Source organism: Malaya genurostris, chromosome 1 (genome assembly GCF_030247185.1).
Source record: "Malaya genurostris strain Urasoe2022 chromosome 1, Malgen_1.1, whole genome shotgun sequence".
NCBI lineage: Eukaryota > Metazoa > Arthropoda > Insecta > Diptera > Culicidae > Malaya > Malaya genurostris.
The window spans coordinates 157,432,257-157,448,450 of NC_080570.1; the positions used below are offsets into that span (position 1 = coordinate 157,432,257).

The 16,194-nt window shown below is 35.7% G+C and overlaps 1 protein-coding gene across 4 annotated transcripts in view; it reads left to right on the top strand.

Annotated features, from left to right (window-relative positions):
- LOC131426423 (atrophin-1) overlaps positions 1-16,194 on the top strand; it is a 388,733-nt gene that overhangs the window by 122,330 nt on the left and 250,209 nt on the right. For all 4 annotated transcript variants that reach the window (XM_058589126.1, XM_058589125.1, XM_058589128.1 and 1 more), the window contains exon 3: positions 213-401. In XM_058589126.1, the coding sequence (XP_058445109.1) occupies positions 213-401 (189 nt within the window). The remainder of the gene's footprint in view (positions 1-212; positions 402-16,194) is intronic.

Below are 16,194 nucleotides of genomic sequence, written 5' to 3' on the forward strand. Positions count from 1 at the left end.
GGCTACACTGCTGCGTTGACCATTTAATCAAGCCACTCTTTCTGTGGCTCTGTCTCTGACATGAAAGGATGTCCCGAATGTGTGATTATTAGCTATCTGTTACAGCTCGATTATCGCCAACCCTCGGTTTCGGACAGAACCCCACACCGAGGGTGACAATTTTGTGACTTCATATTACTAAACAAGTTTTCTCTTTTCTTCCAATTTCACAGAATCTTTCGCTGCCACCGAATGTCGACCCGGGAACCTCGGACGACAGTGGCCGAGCTTCGGAACGGCTCACCACCTCGTCGGTAGCCCAGCGGGATGCGGACAGCTCGCGGGACCGGCTCAGCGATGCCAGCAGCCGGTGCAGTTCCGGCAAAGGATATATCTGTGATAGTGAGGGAGACGATGATAAGGTAAGTTTGTTTGTTTACGGTGCTACCATCTCTATTTCGGAGCGATGCAAGCTACACCATCTGTTGGGGAATGGCGCGCCATCCGGTTGCCGAGGAAGTCCTATCTCATTTGATGAAACACGGTTAGAAATAATTCAAATGAAACTTGAAAAGAAATTTGTAAACTGTTTCCAGAAAATCATCAATATTAACGTTTTGCATACAATCAAAAACTATTTTCATAATATCAAATAACTGATAGATTAAAACTTTCAGATAAATCTTGAGAGACGACCGATGAGACATGTTTCGAGTATTGCATTTCTTGTAGATGGTATGAAAAATGCCATCAATAAAATAACTATAAACACCTGGATGGGAGATCAAATGCTTGCTCATGACGAAATTCAGTCAATCCAGGTAGTAAAATGAAGCTCGCATTGGTGAAAGGCATGATTCTTGCTGTTGAAGCCGTTTCAAAATAAAACTACAGTACCAAAAGTGGAAGAATTGTATACTGTACATTTTCTGTGTTACCACACCGTTCAAAAAGTCCCAGGATTGTGCAAGAGATGATGTTTGTAATGTTGAACTATCATCGTTTTTCGAGAGTATCAATCTTCAGATAACATACGTCAAATTCTCACTTCAATCGGATCACAAACAACAGGAAAACTACCGACATAGAAGTGTTGTTACTTTTACTTTTGTGAAAAAATGGAGAAATTGATCGATTGAACATTGCTTTCTAATGGGAAAAATGTTACTCGGATCCTACTGCTTCACAAACAAGGATTTGCTCGCTCGCACTGATATCGCTCAGGGTGGAAGCAGTCGATCCGGAAAATAATAATCAAGTTTTGGAAATCGTTATGGATGACCGCAAAATCACAGTTCGTGAGATTGCTGTGATGGTTAGCACATCAACTAGAACTGCTGTTGCAAATCTGGGCATAAGAAAGGACTTTTTCAAACCGTTGCCGTGTTCGGCCACAATCTAACAAAAGCAACGATTCAGGGAGCTGTTTGGAACTGTTTAGTCAAAATAAACAGGATTTCTATCGTTGGTATGTGTCAGTGGAGGAAACATGGATCTACCATTTTACCCCGTAGTCGAATCGGCTGCCAACCGGGTAGCGTGCTGCCGTGGAATGCCGTCCGAAAACGCAACAGACAGCAGGAAATGTCATGGCATCAGTTCTTTTTGATGCTCGAAGTATAATTTACATCTACTATCTTACAAAGGGAAAAGCCATTAATAGTGGCTATTACAATAAGTTATTGATGCGTTCGAAGAGTGAAATCGAAAAAAGCTGCCTCGTATGCAGAAGAAAATAAACATCTTTCATCGTTACTCGTGTCAATGAAAACAATGACCAAATTGAACGAACTGAGCTACGATTTGCGATTCCTCACAAACCATATTCTCCAGACCTAATTCTCAGTGGCTACTGGTAACGAAAAATTAGAAATGTCCTGAAACAATTCTAAAGCACTTGAAGGAAGCCATGATGATGAAAAAACAAAAATTTTCGACTATGATCTTGAATTTTGCTCAAAACAAAAATAAAAACAATTCAGGGAGCTGTTTAAATCTTTTTAGTCGCAATAAACCGGATTTCTTGCGTTGGTACGTGACAGTGGATGAAACATGGATATACCATTTTACTTTGTAGTCGAGTTGGTTACATTGAAAAAAAAAAATAGACGACAAAGTTGTTCAAAGTATCTTGTTTGATTTAATTAGCATATTAGAAACGAAAACAAAACCACGTAGAAAGTACAAAAGAAATCAACAGTGACAATTTTTTAAATTGCTTACACATTTGTGATAAAGTCTAGCAATTGATACTGCATCCAAAGAGTGTAGCTCCAAAAGCTGAACAGGAGATTGAATTTTTCCCAAAAACAATTCTTCAGTTATTTGAAATCAGAAAACTTTCCGCCATGAATTTATTTACAGGAAAACTAGTAGGAAATTTGTAATGTTTTCGTCAATTTTCTTTTTCAACAAATCTACACGAAATTTTCCGAAGAGATCGTTAATATTTTGGCTTCTTTCCAGAGTTTAAGACATTTATAATCAGATCGAAGTGCTAGACATAATAGATGCCCTAAATAATTTCGATATCTTCAAAAATACCGGAACTGATTGGATTCCGTCAAATTTATGAAGAATTTAGCATTATATCGTACAAATGAACTTCATTCACGTCATTTCCATGGACGATTTAATTTAGACCCTATTTAATTCATCTTATTTTTCAACGATATTTCATTTGTTTAAAAAAGAAACAAAGTTCTAATATACGCAGACGATATAAAAGTCATCTCGCGAATCATTTTACCTTTTAGTTAAAGTTTTAAGGAGTCGAGCAGTTATTTTTTGTCGAGTAGTTAAATCTAACTAAAAATGCAGCCCATTTTAAAGTTCGACGGATGGAAAGATATTTGGGTTTTTATTCTGCACTGAAAATAAAATTATATTAAGTGATATAATATTTGCAATACAGAGAACTTCGAGAAAAATTTACGTCGTTTGGAAATGTATTGAATATTTCTATTGGAGTGTTTTCCTTCACTGAAAGATCTTAAACTGGAATTTTGTTTCAGTATTGGAAAGTAACTATCGAAATGTCAAAACTAACCAGGGTTATTTTTTACGACAAAAAAACTGGTCGACTGTCAAATTTTAACTAAAAGTTAAAATAATTTGTGAGATGGTTCACAGCCTAATAGTCTGGAATTTAATCCTTACTCTAGAATCGGAAAGTAGATAATTGAAACAGCTTTCTTGACTAGATTTTGGAACTGAATTTTGAGATTTAATTTAGGCACGGATCCAGAATTCTGACTCAGTAATTCAGTTTCAGAATTCTGGAACGACAAATATTGAAGATATGAATTCTAGATCTGGATTCTGGAACAAAATTTCAAATCTGTATTGTTTTGGAACCAACTTGTGATTTGTATTTCCTGATTTGACTTTCAGAATTTATTCCCTGAAACCAGCCTCAGAATTTAATTACTAAATTCAGTTTTAGAATTCATTTCCAGAATTCTGGCTTGAAATTCCGAACTCGCATGCTAGAATTCAACTCGGAAGCTGGGTTATAGAACTATATTTTGGAACTGAATTTAGAGATTTAATTTAAGCTCGAATTCATAACTATTACTCAGTAATTTAACTTTAGAATTCTGGAACAATATTGAAGATATGATTTGTAGATCTGGATTCGGAAACAAGATTTCAAATCTGTACTTTTATGGAACCAACTTATGAACCATAGTTTATTTCCTGATTTGACTTTAAGAATTTATTTCCTGAACTTGTCAGTCTCAGAATTTAATTACTAAATTCATTTTGAGTATTTAATTCCTAAATTCAGTTTCAGGATTCAGAACTCGCATGCTAGAATTCAACTCGGAACTTGAGTTCTGGAACTAGATTTTGGAACTGAGCTCAGTTCCTTACCTGGTTTGGAATTGAAGCTCAGAATTCAGTTTCCGAATTAAATTCGGAATCTGAACTCTGTATTCTTGACCTGAATTTTGCTACTGAATTCGTAGCCAGTTCCAGATTCCGAATTTAGTTCCAAAATTCAGTTCCAGTTCCTAAATGTACACAATCCAGGTTCTGGTATGGCTCCAGTTATGTCTCTGACATTACCCATCCGCCGATATTTCCATGTGTTTTGTTTATACACGCAAATAGCTTTAGTTCAGGACTCAGGAAGGGGTTGACTCAATCGAATTACTAATTTCGTATACAGAGCAAATTGTGTTCCGAGATCACCGTTCTATCAACCAGCCCCGCCTAAATGAAATGTTTGCATCAAATGGATTCAAACATTACAGAAAGGTTCTCGATACCTTGCAATTGGCAAGCAATCCACGCGTATTTAGTTTAGGTTATTCAGTTTTGTATGAATAACAAAAAGGTTATTCTTACTTCTAAGACATATTTTGCTTTCAAATTTTTTAAGGATGATATGCAAAATGCTAATTTATGAATTGCAAGGAACGCTGCAGGCGGTTTTGATAGGAACTTGTGAGCACTTCAAACCTAATTGGCTCAAGTGGCATGTTCCTCTAGCTATTTGGAGATTAGTTTTAATTTTTTTAACTCGTATCTTTCGAGTCTCTAAAATTTTTTTTGTCACGTTTTTTGTTCGACTCGTCAGTGCGTTGCAGTTAATATTGAATTGTTATGCCACTATTTTTTTTTTCAAGTAATATTCGAGTTGTTGAAGGTGTTGCCAAATGAACTGCATATTGTCACATCCATCGGGACAAATTTGCATTCGTCGAACCACTTTATCAATTTTAATGATTTTCAAAAGATATTATCTCCAGTTGCTAAAGTGTTGGGCCTTCAGACAATCCTGTTGAAACAGTAATGCGCTCTGCGGGTTTTTTTCTTCGTCGCGGCTAGCAGTCGGGTGGAACAATTTCTTCGCAGCTCATTAACCACTCGGTCAGTGTTGCCAGTGTAGACCGGGCGGGTAATTAGCACAGTGCTAATGAATGGTTTGTTTTGACCTATTTTGTTTCACGTTTAAATTTAACTCCGCCCGACCGTCCTGGCCAGGCAGTTGGTGGTCGGTTTTTCGCACCTGATTCATAATTCCTTCATCATTTACAACGCCCGGGCCGATTGCGATGCAGGGTAAACCCTTCCGGCGGAGGTTGCCGCCGTGGGATTGGTGGGGTCAGCGCATTTATCATGCGGTAGCTAAAATTAACACTATTAAATCGAACACGAAGCTGCAACGATTGCGGATCAGTGTTTCTCTAATTCCTCACTCAGTTACAGTGCAGTGTGTGTGTGTATCTTTCTTCGTGGAAGGTGGAAGGGCCGGGAAGTTAGTTGTTTATTTTCGAACAACGTTTTCCGCCTTTGGACATGAGTGTTGGCTGTGTGGTTTTTGGATTTGTTTTCCATGCCCGGGTATGTACGCGCGTCAAGAAGAAAACAAAAGAAAAAGAAGTTATATGAAAGATCAGTTCACTGTTTGCACTGGCAATAATGCTGAGCACGCTAATTTTTCCCTCTCAGCCGAAAGATGTTAATTTGTTAATGAATGGATGTGATAATTATCGGGTAATTTACCAATATTTTGCCTACGGTCGGCATCATCGTAACGGGAGGTTGTTTTGAGAGTGAGAAGTGATTTGATTTGTGTGTGGTGCCTTTACCGAAATGTGTTAGGTTGGTTTCCGTCCGCCCGTCCGTACAGCGAGTGTAAATCATTATTTGATTTGAAAAGGCTATTTAATTTTTTGAACAAATATTTACGGGACTGCTCTCATATTGGAGTAGTGTGGATGTTGATTTGGTCGATTCCACACTATCGATGTTGTTATCTGAACAAACTTGAAATAATTTAATCTTGAAAATTTAATCTCAAAAAACCGTAGGATGAATTAGTTAAATAAGAAGGGTCGCTGCATGCCCCCTTTCTGACAAGTTTTTTTTTGTCATAATATTTTACCAATGATAATTTCTATCACCTTTTTTTCGCTTTTCCGTGAATAATTGAGATGTTTTGAGGTACATTCTCACAACAAAACGGAATGTCTCAACCCATTCTTCATCCAGTTAAAGTGGTTTTGAAACTCGGTACCCGGTAGATTCATCACGCTCCCCATGCTCGGCGACCAAAGCGGAGAACGCAATCCTTAGATCATCACACGGAAAGCACATTCCACCCAGAACAAAAGTCAACAGTGCCAAAGGGGGAGGAATGAATCCTACGCACTTCAAACACCATCGGGTCGCACTTGACACATGATTATACACCCTCATCAAAATGTTCTTTTTCCGTCTACGCATAAGAATAAGAACTGTAGCGGCGGCTCTCTATTAGAAGGGAAGCAAGAGCCTTCCGGTAAATCACTGCACTGTGCATTATTTAATTACCATCTACTTGGTGCTCTACACGGGTTTCATGTTTGAACCATGCAAGTACCACTGCTTGCATCACAGTAGGGCGAAAGCCTTTGACGAGGTGTTTGACTGAACTTTCGTGGACTGAAGAGTCCTGAATACTCAAGTGAATGCCGTTAACTGTCAGCAAGTACCATGCAAGCGGGGTTTTCTTTCTTTCTTTTTTTTTCAAAGTGCTAGAATCTACTTTGTAACGAAATGAGTATTTTTTTCTAGAAATAAAACGGATTTATGACACAGCAATTGCGCAAACTATTTGTTGTGCAATTGACAACAATTATACTATGCGATCAGTTATTAATCAGCCCTTCTCACTAACTCGAATGTTTACAATTTCGAAGCGGAAGCAGCTGTTATCAAAGTGTTGTTAGATTGCCGAATCGAACACGAGACATACACACACACACACAAAATAAGCCAAAAGCTTAAAAGCATATTCATCTTGTTTGTCAGTCTGGAGAGGCGAAAAAAAAACGACTATCGCTTTACTGCTTTCCACTCGCCAATATGTTTGTGTATGTGGAAGGTTTTTGTTGTTTCGGAAAGGTGTTTTTTTGCTACCTACCGTTGAATATGTATAAGCGAATTTTCCACTTGGTGTTGCTTTGGACGGTTTTCATATATTCATGAACATAATACGGAATATTGTATTCTGATAGTCGGTCCTATCCTTTAGTTTGCCTTAGTTTACATCCTCCAGGGGTGTCCTGATGCAGTTTTTGTTCGTTCCTATTCCCTCCTTCTTAATACCTGATCGCAGATCACCGAACGTTCAAACAACGTTGGTGACTTACGATGACAAAATTGTGACGGATTTTAATTATAGTTATTGATCAGTTTAAATCCTAGTTTAAAGACCCCTCACTTTTCGACTCGAAAAGTCTTTTCCCAACCCTCTTCGCTGCGTTACAAAAGGATCTAGTGTACGTCAACGGACACACGAGCACAGATTCAGACGCATCGAGCAGCAACAGTGAGATAAGGTAGTTGGGGGCAAGAGCAAAAAAAAAGCTGTGGAAAACTCGTTCACTTTTTTATTACCTTTTCTCTGTTGTCGTTGTAGCGTTCGAGTTTTATCTCCCGCGTCGAAATCATTCAGCGAGGAGCAAAAAGTGAAAATCTCGGTCCGCGCGGGAATCCGTTTCCAGTGCCGGGAGTGAAACACGCTTCAAGCGTTAGGAAAATAATATTCAGTCATGTTTTTTTTTACGCTCACGTTCCCCGTGGACAGATTGTGGAATAGCAGCTAGGGTGGATGGCTCTATTTCGGATTCGGTTTTTTTTCGGTACGGGTGGTTACCAATGAATGCCACACTGTTTTTTCGGTACATTTACCTTTCACCCGAAGGATAGAGCCATAGAGTGGTAATATTCATGTACGCAAGCTCCGAAAAGCAATTCAATTGAAATGCGGCATTGGATTTGTTTACGGGTATCTTTTTTTGGTCGATGTTTACTGTTTTTATTCCTCTTTCGCCATACTGTTTTGATCCACATCAACCGAATAAAACCCATAATCGAGAATGCGAAACTTGTTGGGAGCTTGTGTGATTTTTCAATAGCCTGCGGCTCGCAGCTTTGGTGGGTCAATTTAACGAAAAGTTCAGCTATCGTTGAAATTGTGTTGTTCCACATGAATCCGAAACTCGACTAGATAGAGCAGGGATTCGGGCTGATGATTGTTCAAGTTAGAATCGATTTTTCATCATCGTAGCCTTCCTCACTTTCGACGTAACGTGTTCTGTTAGCAGATTGGTTATAGAGAAACCTAATCTCAGAAGCAGTTTGGTGAAGTAGCGCATCGTACATGTACACTGTGTACATTTAATTTTGTTGGCTGAGGGACGTCACATCGCAAGCTACATTTACAGCTTTACACACTCATCGATCCTCCCATCTATGATTGACGAAAAGGGAACATTATTTCTGCTATTTTCATATTTTCCCTAATCGAAGACAATATCATTATGCAATGACGTTCAAATCTGACATAAAAATACACTCGTTAAATCAGGTTTTCTAGCAAACGTCGTCTTGGAAATCTTCTAATAAAATTTTATTTGGAAAAATCATAGACGTTTGCTTCTAGAGCTCAAATAAATAAAATTTGTGTAAAGGGCACAGCTTTGACACAAACTTATTTGAAACTTGAATTAATCTAATTTAGAGATACACTGAAGTCTTCTTATGCGAGTTTACGTACCGCATACAAAACCGCATAAAAAAACCGCATAACTCTGAAACTTCTCATAAAAAATACCGCATAACTCTGAAAATTCGCATAAAAAAACCGCATAACTCTGAAACTTCGCATAAAAAAAACCGCAGAAAGGAAACCGCATAACTCTTAAAATTCGCATAAAAAACCACATAACTCTGAAAATTCGCATACAAAACCGCAGAAAGGAAACCGCATAACTCTGAAAATTCGCATAAAAAACCGCATAACTCTGAAACTTCGCATGAAAAAAACCGCAGAAAGGAAACCGCATAACTCTGAAACTTCGCATAAAAAACCGCATAACTCTGAAACTTCGCATGAAAAAACCGCATAGCTCTGAAACTTCGCATAAAAAACCGCAGAAAGGAAACCGCATAACTCTGAAAATTCGCATAAAAAACCGCATAACTCTGAAACTTCGCATGAAAAAACCGCATAGCTCTGAAACTTCGCATAAAAAACCGCAGAAAGGAAACCGCATAACTCTGAAAATTCGCATAAAAAACCGCATAACTCTGAAACTTCGCATGAAAAAACCGCATAGCTCTGAAACTTCGCATAAAAAACCGCAGAAAGGAAACCGCATAACTCTGAAAATTCGCATAAAAAACCGCATAACTCTGAAACTTCGCATGAAAAAAACCGCAGAAAGGAAACCGCATAACTCTTAAAATTCGCATAAAAAACCACATAACTCTGAAAATTCGCATACAAAACCGCAGAAAGGAAACCGCATAACTCTTAAAATTCGCATAAAAAACCACATAACTCTGAAACTTCGCATAAAAAACCGCAGAAAGGAAACCGCATAACTCTGAAACTTCGCATAAAAAACCGCATAACTCTGAAACTTCGCATGAAAAAACCGCATAGCTCTGAAACTTCGCATAAAAAACCGCAGAAAGGAAACCGCATAACTCTGAAACTTCGCATAAAAAAACCGCATAACTCTGAAACTTCGCATGAAAAAAACCGCAGAAAGGAAACCGCATAACTTTGAAATTTCGCATAAAAAAATCGCATAACTCTGAAACTTCGCATAAAAAACCGCAGAAAGGAAACCGCATAACTCTGAAACTTCGCATAAAAAACCGCATAACTCTGAAACTTCGCATGAAAAAACCGCATAGCTCTGAAACTTCGCATAAAAAACCGCAGAAAGGAAACCGCATAACTCTGAAACTTCGCATAAAAAAACCGCATAACTCTGAAACTTCGCATGAAAAAAACCGCAGAAAGGAAACCGCATAACTTTGAAATTTCGCATAAAAAAATCGCATAACTCTGAAACTTCGCATAAAAAACCGCAGAAAGGAAACCGCATAACTCTTAAAATTCGCATAAAAAACCACATAACTCTGAAAATTCGCATACAAAACCGCAGAAAGGAAACCGCATAACTCTGAAAATTCGCATAAAAAACCGCATAACTCTGAAACTTCGCATGAAAAAAACCGCAGAAAGGAAACCGCATAACTTTGAAATTTCGCATAAAAAAATCGCATAACTCTGAAACTTCGCATAAAAAACCGCAGAAAGGAAACCGCATAACTCTGAAACTTCGCATAAAAAACCGCATAACTCTGAAACTTCGCATGAAAAAACCGCATAGCTCTGAAACTTCGCATAAAAAACCGCAGAAAGGAAACCGCATAACTCTGAAAATTCGCATAAAAAAAACCGCAGAACTCTGAAAATTCGCATAAAAAAGTCGCATAATAAAAACTGCATAAAAAAGACCGTATAAAAAAAGACCTTAGTGTATAAAGAAAACCAAATCTCAGAAGTAGTCTGTTGAAATAGCGCATCTTACATGTACACTGTGAACAGTTCATTTTATCGGCTGAGTGACCTCATATCGCATACTACATTTACAGCTTTACGCACTCATCGATCCTCCCATGCATTATTGGTCAGAAAGGCCCCATTATTGCCTTTCTCATATAGAATCATTGTGGAACCGATTTTTAGATCTGGACTCTGGAACTCCAAACCCGAATTTTGGAACTGACTTCTGAATAATTTATTTCCTGAATTCAGTTTCACAATTTAATTCCTGAATTCAGTTTTAGAATTCAATTCCTAATTTAAGTTTCAGAATTCAAATTCCACAATTAAGACTCAGAATTCAGAAGCTACATGCTGGAACAAAATTCGTTACTAGGATTCTGAAAATGAGTTCAATTCCAGAATTCTAGAACTGCATTCATGAACTGTATTCTCGATCTGGATACCGAACCAAATTTTTACAACTCGACTCTGAGTCTGTCCCAGGTACCGAATTTAATTCTTGGATTCAGTACAAATTTCTGGAACAGAATTTCGGTTCTGATGTAGACAAAAAAAAAATATGCCAAAAAGTACTCAACAGTTTTACACATCTGTTTAATTCAACAAATCGTTTCTTTTTAGATTTATTGAAATATTCCACCACCACGGAGTATGTAAATGTACACAAAACGCGGGTGGGTAATGTCAGAGACAGCACTGGTGGATGTGAATACGAATAAAACTGATATACTTATTTCACACATCCGAAAATATACGCTGGCGAGTATATATCAATAATGTATATGTGTGTGTGAGCTTTTGTTTAACTTTAGTCCAGACCTCAGAGAGGTGTTAACTCAATCGAATTCCGATGACCACTTTCGTATAGAGAGCAAATCGTGTTCGACCAGCCCCGCCTAAATGAAATGTTGGCATCAAATGGATTCAAACAACAGAATATTTTGATGGTTCTGAAAAGAGCCGATTTGTGAATTTCAACTGATGACTGTAGAGAAACTTTTGATCATCATCTATTTATCGACGCCACAACCTGAAGTGTGGCCCAAGATTTAAGTACTGGAACTGAATTCAGGAACTAAATTTGAAACTTGAGACAGACTGAGAACTCAGTTGTAAAATTCAGGTTCGGAATCCAGATCAAGAACTCAGTGCGTGAATTTAGTTCTTGAATGCTGGAATTGAACTCATTGTCTGAATACAGCAGAACCGAATTTAGTTCTAGACCTGCATGCTGAACTCGAATTCCGAACCGGAATTAAGGAACTGTATTTAGTTCCAAAATCTTGTACCTAAGTTCCGAATTTAGTTTCCGAATGCAGGTTCTAAAATTTGAAACTGAATTAAGAAATTAAATTCTGAATTCTGATACTGATTTCAGGAATAAAATTCTAAAACGGAATTCAAGAATAAAATTACGGTTCAGAAGTCAGTTCCTAAATTCCGGTTCGGAGTTCGAATCAAAAATTTGATTCCGGAATCTAGATCTAAAATTCATATCTTGAATTTATTCCAGAATTATAAAGTTGAATTCCTGAATCAGAACTCTGGATACGAATTCTAAACATAAATTTAGGAATTTTTTTTTTTGATTCCCAAAGACTTAAAATTGCATGAAACGTTAAGATCCAGTGTCATCTTCAATTTTTTTTTAAATTGACTTTTTGTGACTAAAAAAAGTTTTAGATTTCTGAAACCGATTTTTATTCCAATAGATCTAAAATTGTTCAGTGTCACCTCGAAAAAAAATTTATATTTTTAAAAACTGACTTTCTGTAACTTAAGAATGATGAGTTATGAGATTTCTGCAATCGAATTTTTTTTTGATTCCGAAAGACTTGAAATTGCATGAAACATAGAGAATTTTATTTCTTTCGAAAAAATCGACTTTCTGGAACTACGAAAAATTTTGAGATTTACTAAATAGATAAAAAAAAACTGTCTTAGGATTACATCAATCGTCAGGATTTTATGTTATCTCGAAAAAAAATTTAAGTCTCCACTCTGGGATTTGCGAAATCGATTTTTTTTAATTCCAAAAGACTTTGAATTGCATGAAACGTCGAGATTCAGTGTCATCTCGAATTTAATTTAATTTTTTGAAAAAATCGTCTTTCTGGGACTAAAAAATTTTGAGATTTTAAAAAAGAAAAATTTTTTTTGGTCGGATTTAATGTTATCTAGAAAAAAAAATTTTTCAACCCTAGACTAGGGACCTATTTTTTTAGGTTTCCGAAGTCGAAATATTTTTTTTAATCCAAAAGATTTAGTGTCGTCCCGAAAATATTTTTATTTTCTAAAAAATCAGGAAAATTTTAAGATTTCATTTGTTTTTGTTTTGAAAAAAATAGACTTTCTGTGACTGAAAAATTTTGAGCTTTCTGAAATCTATTTTTTTTATTCCAAATAATTTAAAATTGCATGAAATGTCGAGATTAGGAGGCATTTCAATTTTTTTCTGTTTTGAGAAAAATCTAGAATTTTGGATTTCTGAAATCTATTTTTTTATTCCGAAAGACTTAAAATTGTATGAAAAGTCGAGATTCAGTGTGATTTCGAATTTAGTTTTTTTTTAATTGTCTTTCTGGGACTGAAAATTTTTGAGAGTTTAAAAAAGAAAAAAATTTGTTTGTCAGATTTTATGTTATCTCGAAAAAAAAAGTTTTTTTAACCTTCGACTAGGGACTTAAATTTTTTTTTTAGATTTCCGAAATCGAAATATTTTTTTTTAATCCAAAAGATTTAGTGTAATCCCGAAAATATTTTTATTTTCTAAAAAAATGAACTTTCTGTGACTCAAAAAAATTTAAGATTTCATTTGGTTTTGTTTAAAAAAAAAAAAGTAGACTTTCTGTGACTGAAAAATTTGAGATTTCTGAAATCTATTTTTTTCCAAATAATTTAAAATTTCATGAAATGTCGAGATTTAGAAACATTCCCATTTTGTTTTGTTTTGAGAAAAATCGACTTTCTGTGACTCAGAAAATTTTTTAGATTTCTGAAATCTTTTTTTTTTATTCCGAAAGACTTAAAATTTTATGAAACGTCGACTTTCTTTGACATTGGAGATTTTTGAAAACGATTTCTTTTTATTTCGAAAGACTTGAAATTGTATGAAAAGTCGAGATTCAGTGTAATCTCGAATTTAATTTTTTTTTTGAAAAAATTGTCTTTCCGGGACTGAAAAATTTTGAGGTTTGAAAATTTTTTTTTTGATCAGATTTTATGCTATCTCGAAAAAAAATTTCTTAGACTCGACTCATGACTTAAAAATTTTTTTTTTTTTGATTTCCGAAATCGAAATATTTATTTTGAATCCACAAGACTTAGTGCCATCCCGAAAAAAAAATTTATTTTCTTAAAAATCGACTTTCTGGGACTCAAAAAATTTTAAGATTTCGTTTGTTTTTATTTTGAAAAAAAATAGACTTCCTGTGACTTTTCAGTCATTAATTTTATTAATTTGAAATTTGATTAATTTGAAATTTGAGATTTCTGAAATCGATTTTTTTATTCCAAATAATTTAAAATTGCATGAAATGTCGAGATTCAGAGGCATTTCCGTTTTTTTCTGTTTTGAGAAAAATCGACTTTCTGTGACACAGAAAAGTTTAGAGATTACTGAAATCTATTTTATTTATTCCAAAAAGACGTATGAAACGTCGACTTTCTTTGACTTGAAATTTGGAGGTTTTTGAAAACGATTTTTTTTATTCCGATGGACTTAAAATTGTATAAAAAGTCGAGATTCAGTGTAATCTCAAATTTAGTTTTTTTTTTGACAAAATTATCGTTCTGGGACTGAAAAATTTAGATTCAAAAAAAGAAAAAAAAATTATTTTTAGATTTTATGTTATCTCGAAAAAAAATTTCTTAGACTCGACTCAGGACTGCAAAAGATTTAGTGTTATCTCGAAAAAAATTTTATTTTCTAAAAAACCAACTTTCTGTGACTCAAAAAATTTTAAGATTTCCAAAATCCATTTTTTTTTTTTAATTCTAAAAGACTTAAAATTGTATGGAACGTCGAGATTCAGTGTCATCTCGAATTTAATTTTTTTGTTGTTAAAAAAATCGTTTTAAGCCTTTTAAGACTGGGACTTTTAGATTTCCGAAATCGAGTTTTTTTCTATTCGAAAAGTCTTAAAATTGCAAGTAACGTAGAGATTTAGCGTCATCTAGAAAAAATTGTTTTTTTTTTTAATTTGACTGAAAGGTTTGAGTTTTCCGGAATTAAAAAAAATTGTTTGATGCCTAATGTCTCAGAATTAATAAAAAATTTTCAAAAAAAATTTTTCGCGTACAAGCTTTACGTGGCCGATTGGCTTACATTTTGTTTTTGTTTTTTTGTTTTTTTTTTTTGCTATTGGATCTCGTTGTCACCCTTTTCTAGGGGGAGATGAGCTTGCGATTTCCGTTTTCTTTTCGTTTCCCTTGTTGATCGTAGTCTTGGGCTCGTTGAGAGCTGCTGTTGATGCGTCTTGTTGTACATTGTTTGCAGTTGCTGGTTGGTTGGATGGTAAGCTGTTAACTGCAGCTGATGTACTTTGTTCTATAGGGGATACGTTGGATGGTTTCATTGAAGGGGATGCTTCACTGTTGTTGGTGACTGTCACAGGTGTACTGGGGTTGCTTGGGGTTGATGTGAAGGAAGCACCGTTGTCCTTTGGCGTTGTCTTCTTGTCCAGTTTATCACATGGCTTACCATAGTGAACAGCTTTTTGGCAATATTGACATGTGGCCATCTGATTGTTATAGGTAACAAGTGATTTGCACGGTATTCTTGTATCCTGACCGAATGTCACATGAGAAGGTATAGGCCTCCTCAAGCGCATGCGTAACAAACGTACGCCATTTAGAATACCGGGGAAATAGATCTTCCGCTTTTCTTTTTCGATAGAGAGAATCTCTCCGTATTGGGCCATAGTTTTACGAATATAAGGATCGATGACGCTTGAGGAAAGATCATGCACACGTACTTCTATAGCACTATCTTCCATATATACTGGAATGTTGTACCTAATGTTTTCGTGTTCCACATAATTCACATTGTTATTGTCTTTTGCGAATTGAATTGCATCCAACTATTTATAAAACTGGATGTGAACAACATTATTTGTCTTATTGCATTGAAGTAAATGCACACGTTTAATGTCAAGATGCAAGATGCAGGTTCTCGTATCGAAGGTCGAATTTTGCACTGCCTAAAATCAACAACAATTGTATTCTTTCGTGTCGGCGGTAGCTTTTGTTCGTTTGGTTCATTCATTTTCGAGGTCGTTGTATTGTTCAATACAGAATACTGTACTTGGTTTCTTTCGTCCCGAACGTAAGCGGTTTTGTTTTATCGACTGACTTGGATAAGATGTGAAAGCAAACTGTCTCAGAATTATATCAAAAGTTTGTGTTATTTGGGAAAATTTTTTTTTCGAGATAACACCGGATCTCTACGTTTTATGTAATTCTAACACATTTGGCAATCAAAAAATTCGATTTCGGAAATCTCAAAATTTTTCTGTCGCAGAAAGTCGATTTTTTCATGCAATTTAAGTCTTCTGGCATCCAAAAAAAATTTCTGTTTCAGGAATTTCATGTACTTAGTTCGACCTCGGGACTGATATGTGTCTGACTACATCAAAATCGTCGTCAGGGGGTTCTAGAGAGGCTCATTGTTTACAAAAGTTGGAGAAAACTGAATTATTGCTGATCATATGTCTGATGGCATTCAACCCATTCTTTCACTGGGTGAATTTTAAACCGGTATCCCATTTTAAATTAAGACGTATTCACGTAATAAAACGAATGTACTCATTCGTCAAATGATTTATCAAGAAAAGAAACAATTAGCATTTCAA